The 22173-nt window shown below is 39.9% G+C and overlaps 1 protein-coding gene across 1 annotated transcript; it reads right to left on the bottom strand.

The window, feature by feature from the left end:
- Positions 1 to 495: 495 nt before the first annotated feature.
- LOC105891827 (protein lifeguard 1-like) lies at positions 496 to 13289 on the bottom strand. The gene is made up of 2 exons (XM_012818006.3): positions 12607 to 13289; positions 496 to 1340 (listed from the first exon to the last, which is right to left on the bottom strand). The coding sequence occupies exons 1-2, from the start codon at positions 13030 to 13032 to the stop codon at positions 1191 to 1193; spliced, it is 576 nt and encodes a 191-aa protein (XP_012673460.2). The 5' UTR covers positions 13033 to 13289; the 3' UTR covers positions 496 to 1190.
- Between the last annotated feature and the right edge of the window lie 8884 nt (positions 13290 to 22173).

The raw sequence follows: 22173 nt of genomic DNA, 5'->3' as shown, positions 1-22173 counted from the left end.
TCCCCCTTGACCTCATTAAACAAGAAGACTGATTTCAAGACAGGATATTGGTCAGGAGGAGGGGGGTCTGTTTTCCACCAAACTCTTTCCGAGGAATTTCCCTTTCTTCCTGTCACCTCCTGTGACCTCCTCTGCAATTACAAGAGGCTCCTTTTAGACACAGGAATAGACTATAAAGGCCTTTTGGACAGAGAGGAATATACTATAAACTGATAAACTGATTCCTGTAAGAGGAACCACTACAAATCACCAATTCAACTTCCTTCGCAGTGTCGGGTCTAACCAAACTGTTTGTAATAAAGGGATGGCAACACAAAGGGAATGTGGTTACCAAGGAGATAATCACTTCTGCTTTTCATAACGAGTTTAAAAGGAGGCAATAGTACATGTTGATCAAAATAAAAAAAAGTGCCAATCAGGCAATATATATATAAAAACTCAATATAGTTCATGGAAGGACACATTGAAATATGATGTTGTTGTTGTTGTATACAGTTTGCATGCGTAATTGTTTGTTTATTTAACCAGCACAAAAATACACAGAATGTTAATAGGACACAACAATTTGATGTAACTTTGAAGGGTGTGCAGAAGGGGACAGATGAGTTACTGTGCCAAAATGCTCTGGTGAAAGATATGTATACGTTTGAGGAGGCTTTTCTGAATAACATGCTCTAATTACATTTTGCCTAATGAAATAAGGGCAACATTCATAATGTCTGTACCATTGCATGCAACATATACTGAATGGGTGATATACATTTGCACATAAAAAACATCAGAATTTGGTCAGGGCACTACTTTTTTGGATGCCATTTTAACGTCAACATGAATACTGCTGGTTTAACAGAAAAAGGCATATATGAAAAAGAAACGTATATTATAGGTTTTGCTTATAACCTATACATATATAATAAAAGTATGGTCTCTCTTGAAACAGGCACAAGGTAAATATTGGAAATGTTGGAAAAGTTGACAAGAACTGTGTTAGTGATACAATGTAATTAAAATAGCAATAGCACTCCAGAAGGCAACGTGTTTGTGATTTATAATTGTACTTCACATACTGCCACCTCGGGTAAACCTACAAGACATAGATTTTGTGTACTAAGTAATTTACAATCAAGCAATAACGTCATTCTTTGTGTATGTCGTGCATCTTCAGGAAATACATCCATCCCTTTGGAACTTTACACCTGGGAAGTGAAGACAATTGATACGACGATGTAGAGAATGATGATCGTGAGGCCGATGCCGAGGGCAGCATGGTTTAGTTTCCGTGCTGTTTGTGAATTCTTCTCAGCCATCTGGCGGTTGCCTTGGCTATTGGCTTCACGAGTCTGCAAAAGCACAAAACAATGTGTAAGGGTAAGATTTGTTTTTGAAAACAACTGTTCTGTAATAAAGAAGATAGACCATTTAGAATCAGTGCCTTGCAATGTTCCATTTAGATTTGTAAAACAAAATGACTTTTTCCGTAGTTGGATGCATCTGCAGTAGAACCAACTGCCTGACAAACATTTTAACAGTACCATGGCCGACAGACCTAAAAACACTGCATAGCTAAAACCACATCAGTGATTCCATTTTAGCACCATACTACCACAGACAAGTCTTTGCCCTATTAAGCTCTACGGTATGCAGTGGTCTCCTCAGTATAACTCAGAATTCCAGGCCTTAACATCTTTGAGCAGCTGCACAACGGACACCTTTTCCCTCCCTCTCAAAAGGCTTTAAAGCTTTGAAGAAAATGTGTCTGTGCGGGTGGGGTGTTTTTCATTTGTTTGGAAAAAACAGTGGAGCATAACAAATTGTAGCTCTAATTTCCAAACACGAAACCAGTGGTATAAACAATAAAACATTTTGAAAAACTCCATTGTAAGTATATATATATTTGTTTTACTCTATTTACGGCACAATACCATAGGCTTATTCTTCTTTTATTTTGGAGATAATTCCTTAGTAATTGTGGCCAGCTGGCAGCTGTTTCAAATTACAGTCGTCATACTTACGCAATCACAGTCGGGAAACGAAAGGGGCATTTTTATTTCTTCTAGCTTACTCTAAAGGCTCGAAAGGTTTAGAATTGTCTCTATTGAGGAGACCAGAGTTAGTTGGCAGACTCTATAGGAAACATCACTGATTAAAAGACGTGTCCACACACGCCATTTTGACTGACATGAGTAAAGACAAGAGGATATTGCAGGGGTGAGCTGTAAGGGAAACAGAGCCAGTAGCTGTGTATCTGCTCGTAAACAGAGAGGGCCTGCTCTGGCTAGAAGCTGACAGATAAACCTGCTATATAAACCTTAGATAAATCAGTGTCGAGCTTCTGGAAATGACATTCATACAAAAAAAGCTACAAACAAGGCTGAGTCAAAAATTAAGCAGAAATCATTTTCTGACACCTAAAATATATCTTAATCATAACTGAATCACATGTATATAGTCATTATTATCCAAGGCTTGCCAATAACTGTGAGAAGTGGGCTGACAGTACCAAACATCTTCACCAAAGTTCTTCACCCAATTTCACACCCCAGTTTCATATTTTGTAGGACTGCCAATCCAGGATTTAAATCAGCCATTGGTAACTTTTATTCTTCAGTTGCCATCAGAACCACCAGTCAACCTTGGCATGTTGGAGGACGTGATGAATCAACGTATCTCACAAGGAGCTGAAAAGATGCCACCCTGACCAGGGTTAGCCTGGTTTAGCAACCTGTGCCAGTCAAGTCACATGCTATAGATTACCTGTGCATGAGAAAACAATCACTGGCAGTAACACACAGAGAGTGACTCATCCTGGCCACAAACCAGCACTGTTTCCTGAAACAAGCTTTTTGTATTTCTCTGAAATGATAACCACACCACCCTTGACACCACCCTTCCTGTTTCACATGTGCCAGTGTGGTAACCTATGTGATGACTCTGGCATGCAACTAAATGGCAGAAGAACAGACTGCAGACTGCAGACCGAAAAAGCACATATTTAGCAGTGGCATGAGTCTGAGTATACATGTCAAATCTGTATTTTTCCTTACTTTACGTTTTAATTCTTCAGATTTCAACCGCTAAGCTGCATAAATATGTATCTATGCTGTGAACAGGGTACCCACCCATTTTTAGTGAGAACATTTTAAAACTTTTCAAGGACTCTACATGAAATTTTCATGACCTTTGACAACAAAAGAATAAAAAAAACAAAATTGTGTACTTTGCTCCACAGGTTGGGCCTAATTAATAAATGACAATTAAACAACATTTTCTATTCCTTTTCTAATAGGCTGGTTAGGCTATATCAAACTGTTATCACGCTGCAGAAAGGTGCACAACAAAATTAAATTACATGACTTTTCCAAAACTTTCAATGGGCCTGGAAAACAGGCCTTTAAAATTCCATGACTTTTCCAGGATTTCCGTGACCGTGGGAGTCCTGTGTGTAACTGGACCAGCTGTATTCTATGATAAAGACCATGTCTGAAACTCCCTATGACATGGGAGGACATATTCATTTTTGATATTATATGTGTATTGTTCTTACTGTGGGAATACCCAGAAAATAGTTTTCAGTCAGTAATCAGCTTGGTCACACAATACTCCCATTAAAACATTCCCCAAGGCAAAGCGCTAACCCTGTGACTCAATCTACCACACCAAAACCCAACTGTAAAATCTCTATGTATTTAGCCATACTTGTCTTGCACTGTACATATTTATACCATTGTGAGAAGCTTAGAACAATGGCTGCTTATCAACTATATCGCCAGAAGACCCCAGTTTGCATGGTAAAAAGCTTTTATCAGTGCCAACAGGGCTGTTGTTGGTGTTTCCAAGGGTTTTGTATGCCTTTTATGTAGGCAGTTTGCTAGTTTTAGACCCAAACTTCTTACTGCTTCTTTAAATAGTGGCTAACTATGGAATGGCCGCATCTGTTCCAAATTAGATGCCGTCTAGGCACAGGCATCTGAAGAGGGACAAAGTCAATGTGGATTTTTTTCAAACAGTAGTGCTGGAGATGTTTTCTTTCTGCTATGAGGGTTAAGATTTTTAGTTTTAATAAAATAAAAATATTATACATATAATATAATATAATATAATATAATAATGTAAACAAGCAATACAGCTCTTTTTTGCACAAGTTGTCTGATCCAAATTCCATCGTAGCCCTGCCCCACTTCACTACTAGATTCCCTCGCTGCTTTTAAATCACACCTCAAAACCCACTTATATATCTCTGCCTTCACCTAAAGTCCTGGTTTCTGTTTTAGTTGTTTTTTTTGGGTTGTTTTTAGATTGCGTTGTTTAAATTGTTTTGTCCTAAATTGCTCTGTTTTTAATACATATTCTTCGATCTCACATATTATAACATATATATATAACAAATTATTATTAAAAAAAAATTGTATTTTATATTATCCTATTTTCTGCACTTCTATTACTTTTTATTATTGTTGTGATTGTTTAAACCACTCAAAGGTACATACAGTGGGGAAAATAAGTATTTGAACCCCTGCCGATTTCGCAAGTTTGGCCACTTGCAAAGAAATGTGTGATCTATAATTGTAATAGTAGGTGTATTTTAACAGTGAGAAACAGAATATCAACAAAAAAATCCAGAAAACTGCATTTTATAACATTTATGACTTAATTTGCATTTGATGCAGAAAATAAGTATTTGAACCCCTAGCAAAACATGACTTAGTACTTGGTGGAATAACCCTTGTTGGCAAGCACAGACGTCAGACTTTTCTTGTAGTTGGTCACCAGGTTTACACACATCTCAGGAGGGATTTTGGTCCACTCCTCTTTGCAGATCCTCTCCAAATCCTTAAGGTTGCGTTTTCAATGGGAGGGAATGAGGGAATGAGGTTCAAGTCCAATATTCCACGTTACATGGCCCCATACATAGTCCCCTCGATGCAGTGGAGTCGTCCTCTACCCTTGGCAGAGAAACAGCCCCAAAGCATAATGTTTCCACCTCCATGTTTGACGGTGGGGATGGTGTTCTTGGGGTCATATTCAGCATTCTTCCCCCTCCAAACGCGGCAAGTCGAGTTGATGCCAAAGAGCTTGATTTTGGTCTCATCTGACAACATCCTGTCTCCCAACCCTCCTTAGAATCATTCAAGTGTTCATTGGCAAACTTCAGACGGCCCTGTACATGTGCTTCCTTGAGCAGGGGGACCTTGCGAGTGCTGCAGTACTTCAAACCATTACGGCGTAGTGTGTTGCCAATGGTTTTCTTGGTGACTGTGGTCCCAGCTGCCTTGAGATCATTCACAAGCTCCCCCTGTGTAGTTCTGGGGTTATTCTGCACCTTTCGGATGATCACCGATACTGCACGAGGGGATATCTTGCATGGAGCCCCAGACCTAGAGCGACTGACAGTTGTTTGGTGTTGCTTCCATTTACGAATAATCACAACAATAGTTGTCTGCTTCTCACCAAGCTGCTTGCCGATGGTTTTGTAACCCATTCCAGCCTTGTGCAGGTCTACAATCTTATCTCTGACGTCCTTGGTCAACTCTTTGGTCTTGCCCATGGTGGTGAGGTTGAAGGTGTGAAGTATGATTCTTTGGACAGGTTTCTTTTATACACGTCACCAGTTGAGATCAGGTGTACCTCGTTAGGCCTAATGAGGACTAATCTGTGTGATTCTTGGGCACATAACTGGTCATTGGGAGCCAGAATTCTTGCTGTTTGCTTGGGGGTTCAAATACTTATTTTCTGCATCAAATACAAATAAAGTAGAGCTGTGAAAAATAACGCGTTAACGCGTTATGATTAAATTACAGGATTAATTAGTTAATTTTTTTTACGCATTTAACGCATGCGCAAAATGAGCTTCCAATACACACACAATTCCGCCCAATCTGCATTAGTCGCCGCTGTAATGGGAAGTTCGTGTTTCAAAATAACAAAGATGGAACATTCAATAAAACTAAAGTGAAATACACACTCTGCGGGAAGACGTTGTCGTTTCACCGTAGCAATACCAGCCTTAAGTAGCTACCACCTCAACGCGATGCATGCGTTGGTCGGCGAGGGGAGTTAAAGTGGAATGCGCCAAACCACCCTCACTGAACAACGTAGGCCCCTCATTAAGTGTGCCTGTGACAAGTTGACTAGCACAGTTGCCAAATGTATTGCAAAAAGCTGTACACCGATTAATATTGTTGAGGACGAGGGGTTCACCGAAGTTATGCGAGTGGTAACGGGGGACTCGAGCATCAAAGCAACGCAAAGACGCACAATAATGACAAAAATCCACGAGCTGTATGAAGCTGAAAAGAAAAAAAAGGAAAATGACTTGGCTGCTACGAAACATCAGGCGCTGACAGGGGATCACTGGACTTCTGTGAGTAACGATAACTACCTGGGTGTAACTGCACATCTAATCACCGACGAATAGAAGTTAAAGTCGTTTACACTAACGTGCATGAAAACAGAAGAGCGCCACTTTGCAGAGGCATGTGCACAACAGTTCCAAACTGTTGCAAGCAACTGGGCAATTGAAGACAAAACGACCACTATAGGGATAGACAGTGCACGTAATATGATAGCCGCGGCTAGACTACTGTAAAAGGGCATTTAGAGGCATTAGATTGTGTCATGGTTGTTTGACAAAAAAGAGAACAAATTTCAAACATCCTATAAAAACAATGGCTAAGAAGCCCAAATCATTTCTGTTTGATTGAAAAAGAAAAGAAAAATGTTTTATTCAACAATACAATGGCTAAGAAGCCCAAATTCTGTTTAGGATGAAGATTATATTAATGTTCCATATGGAATAGCAAAGATAAGTGCTAAAGAACTGCTCAGTTGCAGCACCATTGTTTTTTTTTTATAAACACAAAAAGAAAACATGTTAAATGTATATATGCGTCTTTTGTCAAATCTTTTTGTTCTAAAAAAAAAATCGGTAATATGTGATTAATCATGATTAATCCACAGAAACCTGTGATTAATCTGATTAAAATTTTGTATCATTTCACAGCCCTAAAATAAAGTCATAAATGTTATAAAATGCAGTTTTCTGGATTTGTTTGTTGATATTCTATTTCTCACTGTTAAAATACACCTACCATTACAATTATAGATCACACATTTCTTTGCAAGTGGCCAAACTGCGAAATCTGCAGGGGTTCAAATACTTATTTTCCCCACTGTAACACTAGAGTTTAAAACACTCAAAGATACACAACATTCGAGTTTAAACCACTCAAAGATACATAACACTAGAGTTTGAACCGCTCAAAGATACATAACACTACAGTGCAAAGCGTTCAAAAATACATAACAGTAGAGTTTAAACCACTCAAAGATACATAACACTAGAGTTTAAACCACCTAAAGATATATAACGCTAGAGTTTAAACCACTCAAAGATACATAACAGTAGAGTTTAAACCACTCAAAGATACATAACACTAGAGTTTAAACCACTCAAAGATACATAACACATGAGTTTAAACCACTCAAAGATACATAACACTAGAGTTTAAACCACCTAAAGATACATAACACTAGAGTTTAAACCACTCAAAGATACATAACACTAGAGTTTAAACCGCTCAAAGATACACAACACTAGAGTTTAAACCACCTAAAGATACATAACACTAGAGTTTAAACCACCTAAAGATACATAACACTAGAGTTTAAAACACTTAAAGATACACAACACTAGAGTTTAAACCACTCAAAGACACTCTCATTTTAGTTTTGCCAAATATTCTAATCATTTAAATATAGCCCAGACTGTGAAAACATCTGTCACCCCAGTATAACCTTAACAATTAATTTGACTTTCTCCCTTTGATTAGTTGAAGACATTTTGTATGGTACTTGGTGAAACATTTCCAACTCACAATGACAGGACCTGCTGCTGTAAACGAAAAAACAAACATGAGCTGGGTTTCGATTCAAAGTCATTCACATAATTTAAGCTAATAAATGAAAATTTGGCTAAAAGAAATGTGTGTCTGTGCATTTTCATCCGCTGCTAATTCAGAATGGACACTCTCCTAATCCATGGAGCCTCTGTGTTGTTAACAGCTGTTGGCAGCTTGAAAGGAAACACGTAATAAAATCTCAACAAAGGTGATTTGATGCGAATAAACCCATTTCCTTCAACCTTAGTCATCTCATTACGTATGTGAACCAGGAGTTAATCCACCTCCCCTCTAGCAAATCAATTTCTTATTAGACTTTATGCAAATTTCAAGAATTTCCTCTCAGGATTTTCCTATTTGAATGATCAAAATTTGCATTGAAAGGTTGGATAGAAACCCAGCTACAGTAGCCCAGACTGAGCCATAAACAAATCCAGCCAATTTCAGCCAATTCAATTGAGCTCAAATATCAACAACCTCAAGCATTCTTAATAACTTTCACAGTTATTCTTTAAATAGTTCTTGTTTCATCCGAATAGGGATTCTCCTCCAAAGTCATTGGCTATCGAGTTTCCTGTTAGGGAATCCGCCATCTTTATTTTCAGTATAGTCAGATTAGAAACACGGCGCCTCAACGCCAACAAATCCAATACTCTTGAAGAGAATCCTAATTCCTAATTCCCAATCAACATAAACTGATGATACATATGCCAGTGCATATATGGATTTAAAGTAACACTATGCAACAATTTGACACTTTTTGAGGTATGGTTTTATAGGCAACTAGTTTTGGTATCATCCTCAAATTTGTTTTGATAGCATATGGTCATGTGAAGGACAGATAAACACCTATGTCTTTCCCACTAGCCACCCAAGATATGCACTATGTAGTTCTGTGTTCCGGGCTGGAACACCCTGCAAAAATGGAAGAAAAGCTTTCACAGCATGACATTGCCAGCTATACTGCCAAATCAGTATCAGTGTCAACTGGGCTGTTGGTGGTGTTTGCAAGGTTTTTGCATGCCTTTTAGGTAGTTACCGTGCTAGTTTTGGAACAGAACTCCTTATTGCTGCTTTAATTACAGTTTCAATTTGTAGTAGAACCTGTTGTGAGTGAGACGTGATGACACATGTACTCTGATCACAAACCCAAAACAAACATAGAAATCTGCTCACTGCACAGTTTAATGTTTGATGGGATTCACAGACATTCCAGCTCTACATGTGACAACCATCATCATTTCCCAGCGGGGGCAAGGGGCCCAAGCCAAGGGAGGGCAGTAAAAGAGGTGTCTCCTAGCAACTTCTATTGACATAGGTAATCTGGGCATTTCCATTGTTGCCTCACTAATTTGTGATGTCTGGCTACTCCCTCCCTCTTCCTGAATAAGTGAAAGTGACCTGTCACATGATTTATGGGTATGGTTACGGTTATGGTTAGAAGTAATTTAGTAGACGTTTTTGCCCAAAGCAACTTACAAGACATTAGAAAACATTACACACAACAAAAGTATCAATTTAAAACAAGCAATGAAAAACAACAACAATAATAATAAATAAATAAAAATATCCAAACTTGTATTATATTTATAAGGTATGCTTCAAACTAAATAACTAACTAGACAGATGATGTTCAAAATGGTGAGTTTTACTGTATGTTGCAAGACCCACAGTCCGTTATCTGTCTCACACACACACACACACACACACACACACACACACACACACACACACACACACACACACACACACACACACACACACACACACACACACACACACACACACACACACACACACACACACACACACACACACACACACACACACACACCCTGAAATGGGCCCCTTGACTCTTTGAAAAGACCCTCTGTGAGAGCGTGGTGAAATTCCAGTCAATGACCCTGCCTCTCTTTAGCCCTGCCCCTTCCCCTGCTCCGGCCTGAGCAGCAAGGCAGATCTCTGACATAACAGTCCCTCTACTACAACACTTCACACACACACATACACACACGCACGCGCACACGCACGCGCACACACACACACACACACACACACACACACTCACACGCACGCACGCACACACACACAAACACGAACATACACACACACACACACAAGCATGCATAAGCATGCACGCACGCACGCACACACACACACTCACACGCATGCACACACGCACACACACAGACAGAAAGCAAAAACAGGATAGCCTAGTTCTCTCAATATGCAAATCCTATTTGATATGGCCACTTCTTGGAAATCCAAAACAACAGGCAATGGAACATAAACAGAGCGTGAAACAAACTGACGTTTGTCAGTGAATTGAGTGAAGTCAGACTAAACAGATGTGGCCTTGTTTAACAGGCTGGCTTGAGTGCGGCTGAATGTGCGATGATAAGAGTGCAGTGTCGTAAGCTTTTCAGGGAAATTACAAGTACAGTGTTTTTTTTTTTTTAATTGGCCTTTTTTTCACAGTGGAAATGAAAAAAGAGACAAAGACGATTAGTCAAGTCACAAGATCAATGATGCTTTTGGGTGCTTATCCAGGAGAAGAGATGCAAATTAAATTGTCTCTTTACACAAGAGGCACAACTGGCGGTGACTGGTACATAGGACAAGATGAGGCTTCACCCCATCTGATATTAGGTAGACAGTCAAAAGTTTAGATTTAACCAGTTTTTCCACATATCTCCACACCCAAGGGCCTGCCCTACATACCCACAGTTACGTCAGACTGTACGGCTGTGTGTTTCTCTTTCTAGCCTTATCAGGTTAGCCTCTCACGGAGCATAAAAGAACTAAAAGCTAACTTAGTTGAACATGAGACCTCTGCTGAGAGAAAAAATCAGTAGATATACCTAGGAGAATGTTGGATAAGTGCGATTTGTCAAATTTCTTTTTAGTGACATGACTGATTTCAAGATTATCAGACAACAAGATTATCAGAAACAAACCACTTTGATTATGTGTTTTACTGTAAATATTCAATGACACCTAGTGAGAAGGTAAAGGCAGATTCCACGATTTGGTTTCCGTTTTTGCGAAATGTTGTTAATATTTAAACTCAACAGCCAAACATCAAATGACACCCCACCATCTATGTGTTCCTAAAGCACGGTGTTGATTGACTGGGATTGTTCATGGCTTGTTTTTATTAAGAACACAAGGTTTCCTGTGCTCCTGTAAATATTCTAATCCCTTGAAATGTTTTCTATGTTAAGCTTAAAGCTGCAGTAAGGTGTTTTAGCCTAAAATACGCAAGTTAACTAGCTAAAGGCCAACAGAAATGTCTTGCAAACACCACCAACAACTGATATAAGTTGTAATTGCCAGATGGTACATTGACTCCCTGGGAGTTTATAGGGGTCGTAAAAGGAACTGTAAAGAATGTTCAAGCTAACTTCCGCAAGACCATAGACACTACCCCCTCCTCTACACACGCAGGATAATAAGCAGGCAAGGATGTCAATCTCTGGAAGTTTTTTTTTTTTTTTAGCTGCTGAGTGCAGCTAAATTTGGAGCCCCAAAGCCATTTGTTTTTCCACAGACCATCTATATTAGTGACAGCAATCAGGACGTGCCGACAGCTACCGATTAGGTATTCACAAAGACTGCTTTAAGGAGCCTTCATTTGGAAATACAGACTTGTCAGGACCTTCCCATGTTGTGTGTTTCCCCACATTGAGAAAGTTGCTTTCTATAGAGGAACTCAACTGCACCCTTCCTTCCTAGTGTAAACTGTAATAATTAACCTGAGTGCAACTGCTGTGATGTCAATACACTTAACTTTTTGCATTTAATTCAGATATGGTAGGAAAACTTCTCAAATTTAATACAGTTAACCTATTTAATGTTCTTGACTGTCTTGATTTAGAATGACTGATAATTGAGAACCACTTGGCACACTGCTGGCAATTTGTAGCAATTGACGTCATTTGTTGTACTTACTTACTGCTGTAAATGAAAGTTCTATCTGTCTCTAAAAAAACACTTATTTTCCTGGCAGTAGCCTCCTACCCCATACTCCCCCCACATTCAGTATCATTAGTCAAGATCATACTAGTGAACAGGTGAAACAAATTAGAGCCTGGACTTTCTTTTTGTGTCCCCTCACTGTTTTGTTTCTCAAATCAACTCCTGGAATGCTGGCTATATTCCCATGACTTTCTTTTCAACATCCTGTCCGTCAGTGTTTCCTTAACTCTTGTTTTTAAACAGAAGGCACTGGCAGCTATCTCTCTGCTTCAACTATTTCCTGTTATCTTCACACATTTCACAGGCTATCAGATTTTTTTAAAAGCGCAAACAAAGGGTCAAGCCAAAACACAAATGCAATTCTAGATGATGACCACCTCCCTGTCCCCAAGCTCAGTCTAGATGACATGCCACTTCTGAGTCATCTAATAAACATGCCTGAATCACAGAACAACTTGAGGACCACGCTAATTGCACACAGGGCTATGAACATAAGCCGCCTGGCAAGACCCAGAAACTCTGTTAAACAATGCAAGAGGTTACAGAAAAAGATAGATGTTACAGAACCAAACATTATGCTTTGAGAGGCACAAATGTATGTTTTGAATAGGACACTTTTTGAAACACTTTAAAAAAAATGTTCCATTAACATTTAATCATCTCTGCTTCCATAAGGGTATGTGAATTTTAATGACAAACACATTCTGAGGGTTTTGGATGTCATACTCACAGAAATAGAAAAGATTAGGGCTGCAATGCCGAGTGGGAGGCAGCAGCACAACATAGTGAAAATAGAATAACCAAGGTAGTCCGACACTGGATTCACAAGAGGCGAGTGGGTCACAAACACCGTAGGCTGGACCATGACAGTGGCTCCATGTGGGTACTGGCCCTGTGGGTACTGGCCCTGTGGGTAAGGCTGGCCCTGGTGATACTGGCCCTGTGGGTAAGGCTGGCCCATAGGAGCTGCTTGTGGAGGACCCCCAGGCCCAGGTGGGTAGTAGGCTCCTTGGGGAGGCATGGCCCCTGGTGGAGGGTAAGCCCCCGGATTGGGGTACTGGGGATGGTCCTGGTAGGGTGGTGGCGGATAAGTCATTCCTGCTTTGTCATCGTGATTCCAGCCAGGTGGCGGGGCAGAGGCTTTGCTGGGATCCATCTTTCTTTTTGGTTTGTTTCTTTGGATGAGAGTGAGTAAGCTTTTTCTTTGTGAAGACCTTCCTCTTCTCTTCTCCTTTCTCTTTAAAGAACCTCACTCAAATTATCCTCACCACTGCTTTTTTCCCGAACGTTGCTCTTGCGTTCTTGGTGTTGTTTGCTACGCCTGCCTGTCTGTCAGCCTTCCTTCCGATTTTCTATCTGCCCTCTGCTGCCTGCGAATTTACTTTTTGGTGGGTGGACTGGGACACTCATGAATATTCATGAGTAAGTAAATGGTTCTTGTCTAAGAAGCCACGGAAAGACACCAAATAAATACATTTTTCTCATTGACATAGTCAGCAGTTTGCTTAAACCATGCATATATATCCAAAGCGACGTCTGCGTGATTTTTGAAAATGAATCAGTATCCAAACTAGATAGCCTCCATCACTGTCAAATACGTTGTTTGTGTTCGCGAGTCTGTCGGCTGTTTTAGCCGGGAGATTGCTAGTTTTCGGACGAAACGATTTAATTTAAATCTGAATACTATAATTAGCCTAAGATAAGGATAAGGGACGCCGAATCTCTTGGATTCCCCTTTGAATTTCCTTGGTTTGAAATGCGTTATGAACAGGGACATAACAACAGAGGTAACGTTAGCTAATTTAGCTACTGTTGACCCATGGTTTTACGTTACAATAACTTATCTATTTGTGTTACGACACGAAACATGTATTTGTAGAATATACTACACTAATTAATAATGCTAATTTACAAACGTTCCTTTATTTGTATAACTTGGTTCACGTTATCTGTCTATTTCCTCAGGGTGTCTCGCCTTTGACAGCAAACAACCGTCGTTAAACGTTAAAGCATTCACCGGCCAACGACGTAGCGCTAATTTATGAATATTCATAAGATTTTCCCGTCCACTGTGCAAAAAGAATATTCTCCCTACCCCCCTACAGAGGCCGGTTAGAAGGATCCAGGCAGGGCGGGTCTGGGAGAGGGATTGGAGTGACAGCCACTGATTTGGGTGCAGGCGCCACTCTGTGGTGAATACAGTGATCACAGGTCTAGATCACTCAATTCAATTTTCTTTAAATCATACACAGTAACATCGGAGATGGTCACTTTGGATAGACATGTTTGTTGAGTTGAAATGAACATTTCGGTTGACTGTGCTTAAACAACTGCAAGTCCCACAATGCACCACTAGCAGGTCAGTGCAGCCTGCTCATTATTTTAAGTGGGAACACCTGAGAAGGAAAGGAGGTCTCTCAGTAAACACTCCAGCAAACATTTCAGCAGAGAGAGACACACACGAAAAGGATCTACTCGTGGTGCAACCAAAGAAGCCACTGGTACAGTAACTTATTGGGTTTTATTGCGATGATTATTTGCTGTTGAAAGTGCTGTTATAATCATTGATGGTTGTATAAGTTGATTGATTTGTGTAATGATACTAACCAAGCAGCACACAGCATACAGGCAGCATGCTTATCAGCTTGCTGCATGCAAGTGAGTTTGGCTTTTTGTTTGAGTATATTTTGTTGATTATAAATTGAACAATGATGTTTGAAGTGCTTTTCTTAAACACCTATGCTGCATACTATTTGCAGTCATTAAACAGTCACTCTGTCATTAGTTGGGATTGTTGCAGCAATTCCAACTGTTGTAAGCCTTGGTACTTGGTACTGAAATTGTTTGAAATGTATTTGAATTTTTTGTATAACTTGTGCTTTTTGTGTTTTTAAGGTTTTCAAACTAAATGAACCAACCAGACCAAACTAACAAAGAAAAATAAAGATCTATCTGAGTTGGAACGAGTTGTCCCGTGCGTCCTTTGGGGTTCATGCACCAGGCCATTTCAAGTTGGGCCAGAGAGTAGACAAAAAACACCTGAGAACTTGACAATGTTTGTTGTAGTTGCCTTTTTGTGTCACTTTGTCCCATTGATGGCCCATGACTTTCATATGCAGCAGTAATAGTGGGAAAATGTCTTCAGCGACACCTACATCTATATTTTTCCTTCATACATGTACATTTCAACACAAATGCTGTACTGCACCACTGTTGTATAGTATAGTTGGTTACAAGGCTGCAAACAAACAGAAACCAAGCAGGAAACTGAATACATTTATGAATACAGTCTTATTTTAAGTTTTTTCATTTGTCTGAAAATAGAGCATCTTTCCATCTACAGTGATCTAAACTTTGTCTGGTTTTGAACTGAAAGTTTACATGGTATTGAACTAAGGGTGTGTGTGTGTGTGTGTGAATAGAGAAAACTCCAAATGATACCTGATATTACTCTATAGTCACCCCTACAGGGTTACAAAATCAAAACATGCTGATGAATTTAATTATCAAGATGTTTGCTGTTTGTTTGAAAGATGCTTTAAAAACGTTGCAATTTCGAGACATAGTTCATGTTGTGGTGATGCATGTGCTTCATTTCGCCAACAGCCTGTTGCATAATGATTAAACTATGCCCACAGTGAAACCTCATGTTCTGTTTGTTACAACCACACGGCTCAAAGTAGAAATAACATAGAAGGGGAGACCACACCGATTTAAAGTTTAAATTCAAAAGATAATTTATTAAATTATTAAATCAACTACTTACAAAAGCCAGTAAGTGGGAAGCAAGAAAAGGTAAATCAAAATGTAGTGCAGATCAGCATAGTGTATGTGTAGTGCAGAACAGCATAGTGTATGTGTAGTGCTGAACAGCATAGTGTGTGTGTAGTGCAGAACAGCATAGTGTGTGTGTGTAGTGCAGAACGGCATAGTGTGTGTGTAGTGCAGAACAGCATAGTGTGTGTGTGTAGTGCAAAAATGGCAGAAAGGGAGCTGAGGAAAAAAAGTGCTGCAGCCAGCCCCTGTAGCTGCAGGGCACGAGCAAGCAGAGAAGAGAGTGAGTTAAACATCAGGAACTGTTTTAAAGTGTCCCGCCAATCGGCTGCCATCCAGCTACATTGGCCTGACCAGACAGCTCCCCCTGCAGACCGGAGGGAGAGGGACAGGTTAATGTCTTACTATGACAAGGGTTTGAGTGGGGCAGACCCAGCACGGCAAAGCGTGACATCACTCCCCCCACAAGACAGAGACCCATATATGGAACTCTGTATAATACTCAACACCAACTCCAAAAACTCGTAAAAAAAACAAATTTCACCCAAAAACATACAAGAGTGACTAAACCCATTATCCTTCGAGACAATTACAGTTATTCTAAGAGTCATCCTTAAAGACTAGTTAACTAACGCTCACACAACCCTTCACCCCCACACTCAAACAACCAACCACCAGCAGAAATGACCATTCTCACCCACAGCTTCCTAACACTCATCAGGAGCCCGCAACAAAGCGTCGACCATGACGTTATCAGACCCCTTGAAGTGCCTAATAGACAGTCCATAAGGTTGCGGAAAGAGTGCCTAACGCATACGTTGTGGTTTGTGCTCTGAAGTGAGGAAAGGAAAGTGAGGGGGTTGTGGTTGGAGAACACCACCAAAGGGTGCAACCCACCACCAACATAGACATTGAAATGTTGGAGCGCCCAGATAAGGGCAATGGCCTCCTTTTCAATCGTTGAATAATTTAACTGGTGACGATTACATTTGCGAGATAAATAACAAACTGGTCTCTCGATGTCATTCTCTTCCTTCTGAAGAAGAACTGCACCATCTGCATCTATGGAAAATAACAGATGGATCTAGAAAGCAACAATATGTCATTTTTTACTGTGTAAAGTAAAGTGCATCTAGGAAGTTTATTTTTTATTTATATTTATATATATTATATATTTATATTTATAACATCCTTACATTCATTTTGATCATACACAAAGAGGTAATAATATCATAGAATAATACAAGAAAAAATATGTTAATGTTTTTCAGGGCAAGTAGTAGTTCGGTGCAGTTATGTTCTTTTTAGCAACACCCCCTAGTACCCAGTTTTAGAGCAAATGTTCAAAGGTCAAAGGTTTAAAGGTCAAAGGAACTACATCCTCTCTGTCTTCCACTGAGTCAGATAGACAGTTAGACTACCATATCTTTCAAACATAACGGAACAGCCTACAATCCTATGTCACGTCAACACCAGATTATCATGAGCACTAGGACAGGCCTACACAACTTTAGTCTTGTAGCCTAATATTATGGCTTTATTGATTGATCTGATATTTTTTTTCAATCAGCAGTGTCTAGCTCCATCAAAATTTCCATCAAAATGTACTCCACATTCATTTCTGTATTAGATTGGGTAAGTGCCTGAAAGATAAAAGCTGAAACATTTGACCAAGTCTGACCAAGCAAATTGTATCCATATGTAAATAATTAATTCTCTCACCCAGTATGGTACAGAAGCAGAGATGTAGGCTAGTACTACCAGAATCTGACTTAGCCTACTTTAATTCACCGTTGGATAATCACTCAGCTAACATCTAACTGACCTGATGCTCTGGCCTTTCCCACTTATCTACACCTCCCCCATACAGGAACTTTCTACATTTTCTTATGTGTTTTTATGGTCAACTAGCTTGGGTATCGTCTTCACATTCATTTAGGTGGTTTATAATATGAAGAACAGATAAACACATTGGTCATTAACTATCCGCAACTGTATATCGGCAAAATACACCAGTTGGCACACTAGCAAGCTTTTACCTTTGCCAACATGGTGGTTATTGGTCTTTGCAAGGTTTTTTTCATGCTTTTCAGGAAGTAAGCTTGCTAGTTTTAGATGTATACTGTATTTAGTGTTGCCACCTGTCCCGGTTTTACCGGGATTGTCCTTCTTTTTTGTAGCCTGTCCCGGAAAAATTCTAAATTCTCACGGGACACGGAATGTCCCGGTTTTTCATGGGCTTTGTCAACATGAACATTCCTGATCATAAAATATGTTTTCCTGCGCGTCCATACACTCAAAATATGTGTTTTATCGTGCGCAGACTGCACGGCCACTAGGGGTGTGACCAGGGGCGTTTCTAGGATTCAAAGAAAGGGGGGGCTTAGCCCCAAGGGGAGTGGCATGTTTGCACGCGGCAATTTTTTTTTTTAAGGCCCATTTGGGGCCCCTGAAATCCATTGTTTCAGACAGTTCATAGATTGGTTTAATCAGAAAGAGTGTGATTTTGCTCTGTAGTTTTGCTTGCATTCAGTATATGATAACACAAGAGACAGAATGACAGGGTCATAGTGAAATTTGACAACACAAATATACCAGCTGTGGTGAAATGACCTGTTCTGAGCACCAAAGCTGTCCTGTGGGTAGCTCTTCAGCTTAACCGGTCTGGGCCCTGTGTCTTTTTCACCTAAATCATTAGTTGCTGCAGTTGCTTGGTCTGTCTCTTCCTCTCTCTGACTCTCTGCCTCAGCCTCTCCTTCTGCATGACCCTTTAAGATAAGTTCAAACATTGAAACATTAACTGCTCGAAATCCAGAAGCCAATTTTATGACTTGGCATAAAAATATCATGTAATAATCTAGTTTAGGCTAACCCTTGGAGTAGCCTAGGCCTGACAACAAATACCTATACAGTTCTACCACAGTAGAAGAAAATAAAAAAAAAACTCCACTCATTTCCTTCTAGACCTGTAGACCACTAACCTCCATCACACCGGCTCCTTCAGCCCTGTCAATCTCCTGCTTCTCTCTCTCATCTGACTGGGCGGAGCTGCCACCTCTCCTAAAGAATGTTCTTATATCCATCTGGTCAATGAATTGGATGATATACCGGTACAATAGCGTTATGAGGGACACTATGACATTTCGTTTTCACTAGCATTAACTGATTATAAATAACAACATTCTATAGGGACTGATGATATTGTTTTGAAATACTAGAGAGATATATCAATGCAAAGAATAGAGAGATGTCGATAGTTATTTCTTGTATTTCGAATTCGCTCGTTCACACTCTTGCTAACTAGTGACAGTTTCTAACAAAGTAGCAAGCTAGCTTAGTTTTAACATAGCCCACTACAATATTCGCTTTCATTTGCCTCATATCAAGTAAACCTAAAGCAGGTAACACTCGTTAACAACTACAGATAGCCACATTCTGTAACTTCTTGTACTTACAATTTCACTCCGTGCATCATTTACTTTGAACTCCTTGTCTATAATACTGGCTGTCGTTGACGAGAGACGGTACTAGTGCCCGGGGTTTATATCGTAAAGTATGATGAAAGGCTATTGGATTATAATTTGAAGGGGGAGTAAACATACAAACCAGAACGCACGCACATAAGTAGCATGTTAGAGTTATAAATAACTTGTCCGTGTGAGAAACAATAGTTTAATTTTTTTTTATTTAAATTTTTTTTTAAGCCAATAATGCCAAATGATTTGGGGGGGCTGAAGAACATTTTAGGGGGGCTTCAGCCCCCCTAAAATAGGCCTAACGACGCCCCTGGGTGTGACGTAGCATAGCCTATCTCGCTTGTGCATCAATTCAACTGATGCTTGCTATCGGAGGGCGTGTGAAAGAGAAGGTTGAATCACTTGCTGCACGTTACTGTAACTAGGCACTGCAAAAGGAATCACTGCAAATGGTGAGGTGCACATTACCACTCTAAATACTGCATGCAGTGCGTGAAGAGGAGGACTCAGATCCGGGGACCTGCCCCGTAGAACAGCTGCAACACTCAGAAGAAGGGTTGAGGTTAAAAGTATCGGTTAAGCACCGGTATCGAAAAAAAAAAAACGAAACCCATCCCTACTTACAAGTATAACATTTATTCTCAAAATAGCCAGTGTGAATGATAACATGGGTAACATTGTGTAAACATTAGGGCTGAACGATTTTGAAAAATAATCTAATTCCAATATTTTTCCCCCAATATTGCGATTGCGATTTTTTTTTATCCTAATTTTTTTCCCAACAAATCGTAATGAATGATTTAAATATGACCAACACAATATTAGATACATTTAGTGTAAAATATTATTTCCCACATTTTACATTTTTATTTAACTGCTCATTACAGAATCAAGAACAACAAATTGGTGGCTTTGCCACTGTGCATTTAAGTAATTTAAACAAAGTCATTGTAAGAATAAACACAAGGCATGCACTTTTTAAACACTGTGTGCTTTTTTTTATACCACGTTTTTAATGGCGAACGTTGCGGTTAGAAAATCGCGGTGTATCATATCGCGATTAAATCGCAAATGCAATTAATCGTTCAGCCCTAGTAAACATCCCTTAAAAAACAGCAATTTAATACAATTATTGCCGCGAGACAGCGTCTCCCTTCACCTTTTTTTCAATTAAAAGACCGGAGACTGGATGTAGGAATCTGAAGTTTTATTGTAATCGATAAGCTACAATAAGGGGATGCCCATGGATCATCTCACTGTGTGAACGTCCTGCATGCCTTTTTAAGGCCCATATCTTCATGTGGTCTGTTCTCTCTATCCAAGAGATCATATCATATGTCGTGGAAAATTCTAAAAGCTTCTCAAGAAACGTCTCAAGGCGAACAGGTGTGAAGATACTGAACGGTTTATTTCAGAGAAGTTAACTGCTGCTGAGCTGGTCCATGGAGCATCTCAAAAACTAAGCATAAGGCAAGAGCGATCAGGCAGATGAACTGAGGACAAAGCCTCCTCCAACCCATTTTACACAGTTCTAACCACATCTCTTCTTCCTTGCACCTCTGTCCTTGTTACTTCTCAGAATGAACCACATCGAACTCTTTTGCTGATAAGTTTTGAACAATTTGCAGACTGGACAGTTTTCACACTGCTGACTGTCTATAGGTTTTGAACAATTTGTAGACTGGGCAGTTGTCACACTGCTGACTGTTCAGCTGTGACCACAGTCGTCTTGCCCTTTTCAGAGGAGCCTGGACAGTTTTCACACTGCTGACTGTTCTCCTGTGAAAACGGTTGTCTTGACCTTTTCAGAGGAAAAGGCCTACAGATTCCCTATGTCTAGTGGCCTTCCTGAGAAGCCTCTCTGCCTTGTGGCAGCCTTCCCACATGGGCAGCCATTCTGTGTAACTATTTCTGTCTATTCAGGTGTTCCATGTTCCAGCATCCGCAGTCCAGTTCTTGTTCAATATTACATTCATGAATGAGTTAAAATACAACAAGGCCTACTTATCAGCAGTTAATATGATGGTGATAATGGTCCCATTATGTGGGCAGGTTAGCTTTATCCTTCTGGCTTCAACAAGACCAGCTGCTGCTAACACACTGGTCGAAAGATTGCGGACGCTAGGGATAGATTTAATACAATCAAAATGAACACTACATGTACACTAACAACTTTCAAAACATGTTTCCATTGTATAATGGGTGGCGATGTTAGGCTAGCAGGTTTTCACTGTGTGGGTAGTTAGCTTACTAGTACTAGTACTAATAATGACTTGCATTACGCACTGGTATCATGTATAAGGATGTAAAATGTTGGTGAAAATAATGAAGAAGTATAAATGAACAAAGAAAAAAAAGCGAACAATAACTAACAATAAATATTAAAAACACCATAAAATATATGTTTCAGAGACCCTGGAAAATAAAGGATTTATTTCCTCTTTACTCCTTTCATTATGTGTGTGTGGAGCTGAATGTTTCCATGTTTTATTTACAGTAACTTTTCCATACACTGTATTATGTAGACCCACACATGGCTTTCAGCAGCATAGAAATGGAGAGTAAGAAGGCGGAAAACCCATAGACCTCAACTATCCTACCTGGTGAGCTGGTTATATACGAGCAGCACGTGGCAAGAGCAGGACCGGAGCTACGGTGGCTACTGGGAGACAGGACCGTAATTCTGCCGTTTACACATAGTTACTGTTGTCGAATTAACAGCAAATTATCATGGTGTGCGACATGGTCACAGCTACCTGTCAACTGACTGTGGGAACAAAGTCAGTGCACAAATGCAGGTGGGCCGTGGTATGTCGTGTCATCGATATGTCCAGGTTTTTTGTCAGACACAGGTGGCAACCCTAACTGTATTGTATCTATATTGTATACGCCCATCTATTCTGTAGACTAGAGAAAGGGAACACATCACTGTGCTACAAGTCTTTCCCTCCCCCAGTCCCACAGCGGCTATCCATAGACCTTGAAACACCAGTTCATCCTTTCTATGTTGGGTCGGCCTAGTTTAAATCCTTACCTGCTCGGACTTA

The sequence above is a fragment of the Clupea harengus genome, chromosome 11, assembly GCF_900700415.2.
Source record: "Clupea harengus chromosome 11, Ch_v2.0.2, whole genome shotgun sequence".
NCBI classification, from domain to species: domain Eukaryota; kingdom Metazoa; phylum Chordata; class Actinopteri; order Clupeiformes; family Clupeidae; genus Clupea; species Clupea harengus.
This window is presented reverse-complemented; position numbering and strand designations above follow the sequence as displayed.

Coding starts and splice junctions, on each gene's coding strand:
- LOC105891827 (XM_012818006.3), bottom strand. CDS start 13,032: ATGGATCCCAGCAAAGCCTCTGCCCCGCCACCTGGCTGGAATCACGAT. Junction 1,341..12,606: donor CCCTAATCTTTTCTATTTCT/GTGAGTATGACA, acceptor GTGCTTTTGCAG/ACTCGTGAAGCCAATAGCCA.